General features: G+C 38.7%; 1 protein-coding gene and 1 long non-coding RNA gene across 2 annotated transcripts in view; one reads left to right on the top strand and one right to left on the bottom strand.

Moving 5' to 3' along the window:
• LOC109305998 overlaps positions 1–1,431 on the top strand; it is a 2,284-nt gene extending 853 nt beyond the window's left edge. Inside the window, exon 2 of the long non-coding RNA XR_002099804.1 lies at positions 1,140–1,431. This is a non-coding gene — a long non-coding RNA (uncharacterized LOC109305998). The remainder of the gene's footprint in view (positions 1–1,139) is intronic.
• Positions 1–8,380, bottom strand: part of MAP3K15 (mitogen-activated protein kinase kinase kinase 15) — a 145,071-nt gene that overhangs the window by 96,626 nt on the left and 40,065 nt on the right. The window contains exons 2-3 of the mRNA XM_019529218.1: positions 2,267–2,406; positions 1,011–1,034 (exon numbers count right to left, since the gene is read on the bottom strand). Of these exons, the coding sequence (XP_019384763.1) occupies positions 1,011–1,034; positions 2,267–2,389 (147 nt within the window). The 5' untranslated portion in view covers positions 2,390–2,406. The remainder of the gene's footprint in view (positions 1–1,010; positions 1,035–2,266; positions 2,407–8,380) is intronic.

Below are 8,380 nucleotides of genomic sequence, written 5' to 3'. Positions count from 1 at the left end.
TGTGTGCCCTCCTGCTCCCTTTGATCCTCGTTGGGATTACCTTCCTTTGGGCTTGGAGGATCGTCTCCTTAAGGAGCGACCACTCTCCTTGGCTCCCCTCCCCTCTGGGACCTCAGCACTTCCCCAACTATCCTCCTTAGCTCGTTGAAGTTTGCCCTCCTGAAATCTAGGGCTGCTGCCTTACTGCAGGCCTTTGCCATCTTGCACTGGATGGTGAATTCCAGAATTGATACATGGAAAATTATAACTTTATTATAATTTTCCACGTATACATTCTAATTTTTGGAGGGCCATCTTCAAAGCATACCTCTCACAGCTATAGCAGGCAAAGTAGCAGCAGGGGAGCAGGTAGACAAAACTTGCCCCCTTACCTCTCCCCTCCCCCAATGTACATCCTATGCCTGTACCTGCCCCTCCTGCCTCTCTGCCACTTTTACCCCCCCCAACCTGTGCTTACCCCTCCATCACTGTCTATTCTCCCTCCAGTACCTAACCCCCCATTCCCTGTTCCTCCCATGCCCGCCACCTGACTCTTCCCTCAGACTTAGCTTCTACACTGATGCCAGCTCCAGCTCTGGGGTAGTCAGTAGTGATGGCTATGGCCCTGGCTGCCTACCCCAGGTTGGTACTCAAATCTAAGACGAGGTTTCCTGCCATAACCCCCATGTTGTTTGGCAAGTGAAAAATAAAAATGTATCTTGGGTTTGAGTAAATACGGTACATGCGTTGTGACAGCTCTTTCACAAACTTCCAGTGTCCCAGTTAAATCAAAAGCTATACTGTATATCTTCTTAAAAGGAAAAAAGAGGGAACACCTTCTGAAACAAAACCATGAACATCAGCAACATACTTCGGAAAGCAAGTCAGCATGATTTCCACTAATTTAAACCTAGGGAACTTGGACCTTTTTTGATCATATATATAACAATTCATGTATGACTTAGCAGTCCTTTTGTTAGAGTCACTTCAAATATGGCCTTGGGTTGAGTGAACGAGGATTTAATACTTACTGTGTTTTTCTGAGATACTATATCCTGTAAAACAAAGAAAACAACAAATACGTTAGCTAGATTTACTTAGATTGTCATTCTCAGTTAAAATTATTATATAGCGTTACAAATGTACCACTTGCTTTACAGAGTAAACCTCAGTTCCTGACTCAGTAACTTTCTCATCTAAAACAAAGACAAGAAATAACTCAACAGTTCAGATGAGGGGCACCACTTTGAGGATAAAAACCATCAGAAGAGCCCAAGGCATCCGCAAAACTGTTTTGCGAAGCAAGAGGCAGAACAGAAAGCCCTGGAAGTGGAGAACAAAGGCACAGAATTTGGTATGAGAAGAGACAGAGAGATTCACAGACAACTTAACAAGTTTAGAACATCAGGAGACTAACAAACTTTTATCAATGTTTTCTGGACAAAAAAAAAATTGGAGGGAGGAGGTGGCACTAGAAGTACAGACAACGAAAAGAAAGTTATAGTAAGATAAGAGAAAACCAAGACATATACAAACAGTTTAGCAGTGGGGACAGCAGGAAGAAAAAGCTGATGTTAAGAGAAGCCACAGCTGGTGGCAATGGAAAACTGACATCTGAAGGTGACCTGCTGTAGCAGGACAGACATGCTCATGTCTGGTGTCCAGAGCAATCAGACCATAGGTAGAAAAACTTGAATTTAATAATATTTATTGCCTTAGCATAAAATTAAATCATAAGCCTATAGAAAGCTTTTGTGGTGATACCTTTCTTATTTTCACTGTTCATAAGAAAAAAATATGTAAAAAAAGAAATGAATATTCCAATAGTAGAAGAATGGTAAATACTGACCTAAATCAAGTGAAACATGTCCTTAGTAGACAAGAAAGTCTAAATTTGTTTATGCTATACAGTAGAACTATTAGTAGAATTACCCAAAATATTAGTGTCACCATTATTTTCAATAACCATTTTTTTTCCAGGTAATCAAAAACCATTAAGGCAAAGTGGGCACTGCCTCCTCATCAACTTTCCCCTCCCTCCCTGAGAGGCCTGCTGTTCCTTTATAATAGATAGGGAGAAAAAATAACTTTGTGACAGAAGTAAGGACAATCAAAAACTACAGGCTTGTTTTCACATCTAGCAACATGAAAAAAAATCATTACCATATTATGGACTTAACCCTATGAGCATACCTATATGTCATGAATGCACCCATTTTATTCAAGAGTCAATGTGACTATTAAAAGATACTTTTGCATTAAAGTGCATTTGAAGTGACAGCCTTACTTTTAGAGACTGAGCTGTGTCTGCATCAGTGTCATGGTAGAGTATAACATTATTGGCCATGTCAAAACTTTCACGCACTCCAAGATGGTAGAAGAGTGATGGCTGCTTGGAAATATCACTCATATCCACAAATGCAACATCTGAAACAAGTGTTAAAATAAAAAAAAATTTAAAAAAAGCAAAATCAAAAAAAATAAAAATCAAGATTTTCATTTTCTTTTACAATATGCAAAATAAAATCCCACAAGACCCTGTAAAGTTATGCTATTTCCTCCAACTAAGTAAGGATTGAGTGTTTTGAAAACTGTACAAACCTGTCTGTGTTTCTGCTTTCACTATTACATGTCCCTGGAAAAGTAAGTGTAAGCCCAAAGCTGGGGCTCTGGCATAGGGCATGTCTAGCCCTCAGAGGGATTGAAGGGGCTCAACACTGGTTCTGGAAACCTCACTCAGCTGGGTAGTGGGGTCCCACTTCTGAGACTAGAAACTGTACCAAAGAATTGTGCCACAGAAGCTGGAACATACTAAAATACACAAAGCCTAAAGCATGTAGGTCCATTAGGTGAGGTATAAAACACAGCAGCCTGGTGACTGTGCCATAGAGGGAACTTTAACAGGATTGTGTATTGCAATAGTGAATTCCAGGAAATGGATCTTTTTTCCATACTGAATCTGGGTAAAAAGTATGTCACATTTACTCCCTGAACTCTATGCCATTAAACCCAAAGATCTCAAGAGCCTGCCCTAGTCAATGACATCATCCGTTCCTTGATTTGCTTCAAAAATCGTAGAATGTAGGCACAAAAATCCTTTGTACCCACAGCCAAAATCATTTTGAAGTGAGGGCCTTACTTTTAGAGACTGAGCAGTGTCAACATCACTGTCATGGTACAGGATCATGGTCCCAAACTTTAAGCTCATTCACTGAGCCCTTTTGCAGCTTACAGTGAATTCCATGTTTGCTTCAGAATTCACCTTCCATCACAGAAAACAGGCTGTGTTGATGTATTACAAATGTGTACAACACTTCAACACCACATTTGAGCACAAATGGCATATAACAAGAGAAGTTTAGAAAATATGACAATGGGTCTACATATAAATCATTCACAGAACTTCTCAAAATTTGAACTGTGGGTTTTGTGCCTATGTGAACAGTGTGTGTGCTCAAGCACAAGGCTGTGAAATCAAAATCACAATCCTGATGAGAGAATTTAGACAATGGATTAATGCATCACATAGATAATACATTTTACAATATGACATGGATGATGATGCATAACATAGTTTATTAATACAGTTCTATTTTCAGATTCACAATTCATCATTACACAAATCATATTCTATAACTCATATTTGTTTTCCATCACCAGCATGTTATGTGTTAGATGTATGAAACAGCAAAAATTCAGTCTGATACTTAGAATGGTTCTAATCTGGAGTAAAACAAAACACCTGCCTTGCAAGTGGCCGTTATTCATTTACCACTATATATTCATTATTGCTGCTATCATTGGTAAAAGAGGAGTTTTACTTTCTGTTTAGAGTTAAACACCCTTCATTTTCTGGGCTTTCATTATCTCCTTCTCCAAAAGAGGATTTTTTAAAGAGAGATATAGTAAGCAAATTAGAGTCACAGGATCACAAGAAAGTAAGGCTGAAAGGGCCCTCATGAGACTCAGTCTATCCCTGGCTCAAGGTAAGATCAGAGTTTGAAATATGGGGGAACTATGGGGGGCTGAACCCCCCCATAAGAGATGAGAGCCCCCCCCATAAGTCGCCGGCCTTCCCCATCCCTTTCTAAGCAGCTCAGGCAGTGGCAGCTCTTTCCAGCTGCCACTGCTGCAGACCCCTCCTCTCCCCTTCCTACAAGTCTAATTCAAACCCTGGGTAGGATCAACCCTGAATAAAACATCCCAGCCAGGTGTTTGTCTACCCTGCTCTGGAAAATTTCTGGTAATGGAGATTCCCTCTAGGCAGCCTTTTCCAATACTTAACCAACCCCATAACCAGAAATTGCCTTTCGGGTATTTGAAGACTTATCAAATCCCACCTCACTAGTCTTCTCCTGACTCGGTGAATAAATAACCCTTGTTCTTTCAGCCTTTTCTTATGTGTTATACTTCTGGACATCAGGCCTCTAATCATTTCTGTCGCTCTCCACTGGGTTCTGGAATCTGTTCACATCTAAGTATAGACCCAAAATTGGAAATAGTACTCCAGGTAAGGCCTTGCCAGCACCAAACAGAGCAGAAAAACCACTTCCTTGATTTCCAAACAATATTCCTGTTAATACAACGCAGTTGGCTGCTGGGTTCTTTTACAAGAGCACACTGCCAGTTTGTATTCAGCTTATGGTCCATTATAACAATTACATACAAACCAAGTTGGCTTATTGCATACAAAATATTTATTTAACAAGATAATCAGCCTTGTTATATAGTCAGGAATTCCTGGGTTTTTTTAATTATTCTTTTAGATACCACATACAGTGCCAGTATTATTCAACACCGAAGTGAGTTAAAGATACAGGGCCCTGAGGCTCTTCACATACATATATATAACAGTGTAAAATCAGGAGTTCTTTCATGGAAGGCAATGGGTTCAATTGATCCAGGTGTGGGAGAAAATATTCATTTATTCATCTGGGGCAGCTTAAGATATTTTTGGCTATTCCAAAAGGACAATGGGACATTCAGACAGAAGCAAAACAAGTTAAAATGGTGTGAAAAGTTTGCAAGATCAAAACCATATGCAATAACTTTTTGATTTCTCTCTGAATTTCCTGCTTGCCATTGTTTAATCATGTGTCAAATTCTTCTTCAACCTGCTACTGAGGACATGGTTCAGTTATTTTCATTTAGTTCTGGAGGTGCACACTGAAGAAGTGCAGCTAAGCATTGTGGTATGAATGTGAACCTAGACTGTGCACTATTTAGTTCTTTGTAGACTGTTATGAAATGTATTTGGTCAAACCTCATTCTATATTGAAGTCTTTTTTATGTGGAAAAAAGGATAATGCTAAGATGAATATATTAACAACTGGCAGGAAAGGTGACAATGGTATGACATGAACAAACAGAAAGAAGTGAATCATAGGATCACTTAAACTTGTACTGACAAATGTCAGCAATAAATGCTAAACAAAACCTCTCTGAATTTTACTTCTTCCCTTTTTGTCCTAGAAAGAAAAAACCTGTTCAGTGGCATGTGTTGCTCAACACTGCTGCCAATGAGAACTCAGTTTTAACACTGGAATTTAAATGTATTTCAATGATATCATAATGCCAAGTTCAACTGTTTTCTCATTGCCTATAGCTTCATGGATGATCCCAGCACCCCCCAAGAGAAGTCTCATCTCAACTGCTGTACACTATCCTAACATTTTACAATTAAAGTTAATATATCAGGTAGCCAGAAATGCAGGACCTTGTATTTCAACTGAGGGTCAAGTGTTGTCACAAACTGGCAAGTATTACTTACTATATATCCTGATACCATTGGGGAATCCCAAAGCTGTAGGAGCATTCTTGTGAGACAGGACATATGGGTATGGAGCAATACCAGCTAATATTTCCTTCTGGCTTCCCACTCTTCATGATAAGCCAGTTTATCCATTAAATGTGTTGCTACGGCCTCTGTATCCAAACTTAAGGTAAACCTCTTCTATCATTGACATGAACTATACTTTGAAGGCATGGACCAAGGGTTCCCATAAGCTAATACCAACTTTGATAATATCTCTGTAAGAAGGTGGACCATACTTATGTTTCTGTTTTATAAACCCAAGAAAAGGCATAGGCCAATAACAACAGATTTTAAGTATTTAACTATATCGCATTTAATGTAAAATTGCACATTTACAGTTTCAACGGAAAATTTTTCAAACTTCAAAGTACACCACATAAAAATATGCCTAGTGTATCCATCTGAGGGAAGACAGTTCATTTAATCTGATCCCAGACCAAACCTGATTACTTCAAAATGCTTCTCTGTTAGGAAACTTCAAAGTTGATTTGCAATCTTTCTTTGAAGCAATTGGGTATTTACTTGCTTAAACTTTTGTTCATTGCAAGACAACTATTTCAGATACATAATTTATACTGCATTGAAGTATTATAAATAAAGTTAATATTGATCACATTTTTGTGTTGGTACAGTACATCTTATGTACAATTGGTTATGTGACATTTTAATAGAGAGCATGTCTTGGAGACTAGATAAGCTATTATAAGAAACTGTGAGTGTTGGAACAAGGAAAGGAGAACAAGCAACTCAAATCTGTACATAACCAGAGCACAATGTATACAAACAAGCAACCTCCCAGGCTTGCACTACTCTCAGGTTTTGAGGGAGGTGGCATACGTGACAATTGAAGCAATGGTGGTAATCACAAAATACCATTGTTCAGTACAGTTCATATCCCAATGCACAGCAAAGTACTTTGAACTATATATCTTCCGTGAAGTTTTGAACTCAAGCTATTGTTATACCATCAGCACTGTCAACACTGTCATAAATATCATACTATTTGATGTTTCAGTAAAGTCCCAGCTCTTGGAGTCATAGGAACCTGTTTCCGCTCCCATAAAATGTCTGGATTTTTAGGTCATTTTTATGCCCAACTTTTGAAACTATATGAGTGTCTATGAGATTAGAATTAATCCTACTCAGCCAACTAAAGCAAAACAAACCTAACAAGATGTTTTGTTTGCTGATAAACATATAATCATATTTAAATAAAGTGGGATAGGGATTTTCAAAAACACTCAGCATTGACCTACCTTGAGGTCAATTGCTTAGGAGTTGACCTGTCCCCTTACCATCTATACATTGAGAATAAGTGCCTCTTCTGCATGGTTTCATAAAATAATAAAAATTAAAGTAATCTGTAGTAGATTTTAGGAATTAGTTTAACGCAGTTTAAGAGAACAGGTTGTTCTCACAACTTGCAATCAGGTTTTATACAAAAGTAATAGCTGACAAAAATAAAATGCTTTATTGTATACACTTGGAGATCCATGTTCAATACGCCATTCCAAACTTGCACTTCCCAGATCAACAAAAGATGCCAGCAACAAACACAGCCATCATAAATTGGAGTTGTCTTTCTTCAACTATATTCCTCTGGGAATTCTGTCTAGTCCTCAGCTGAAAGACATCATCAAGAATGCAGGATTTACAGGGTGCATCTACATGAGGTGTTTACTGCAGTTGCCCAATCAGCTCTGCAGTAAAGTCTCAGCATCTGTATGTGCAGCCCTATGAAGCTACAGTAAAGTAATAAATGTCACTGTAGGCTAGTACATGTAAACAAGTACTATCCTGCAACAGCATGATTTAATGCGCCACAGTGCATATATAGATGCTGACGGGGCAGCTGGCACACGAGGGTGCTTTAGTACAGATGCTGAGCCTGGCCAGAGCACATAACCAGGCCAGAGCAGCTCCAAGCTAGCAGGCTTACCCCACAGAACCCCTGCCAGCTGACCCACATGTGTAAATGCAGCACCTGGGAGCAATAAACTGGTATGAACTGCACCAGAATTTATTCAATCACATTAACAGCACATGTAGATGCACCCACTGAGAAGAAGAGTTAAATGTAGGAGTTGGGCATTAATTCTCGGTACCTTCAAGAAAATGAGAGATTCATTATTATAGAGAGATGACAGGGAAGGGAATGTATAAAATTGTTTTATTTGCTTTATTAAAAATGACCCAAATTGAAGGTTGAAGAAAACTTTAGAGGCCTTGAGAATGGGCAAAACATGTTTTAAGGAGGATTATTTTGGGCAGTCAAGGAAGGAAGGTGGATTCTAGCTTGGAATATTATCCACACCCATTAAAATGACTTTGCTTTACTTTATGTAAACTCAGATATAGTTCCTTCTGCCAGCCCTGATGGATTAATTAAATTCTTTATGAGTTTTAAATAGTTCAAAAAAAAAAAAAAAAAAAACCTCCACTGGAGGCAGGAAAACTAAGTCGGGAAAGAATAGGAGGAAGTGTAGCTGCCTATTATCCACACCCATTAAAATGACTTTGCTTTACTTTATGTAAACTCAGATATAGTTCCTTCTGCCAGCCCTGATGGATTAATTAAATTCTTTA

The sequence above is a fragment of the Crocodylus porosus genome, unplaced genomic scaffold, assembly GCF_001723895.1.
Source record: "Crocodylus porosus isolate Cpor-Errol unplaced genomic scaffold, CroPor_comp1, whole genome shotgun sequence".
NCBI lineage: Eukaryota > Metazoa > Chordata > Crocodylia > Crocodylidae > Crocodylus > Crocodylus porosus.
The sequence above is the reverse complement of the archived record's forward strand: the minus strand, read 5'-3'. Positions and strand labels throughout refer to the sequence as shown.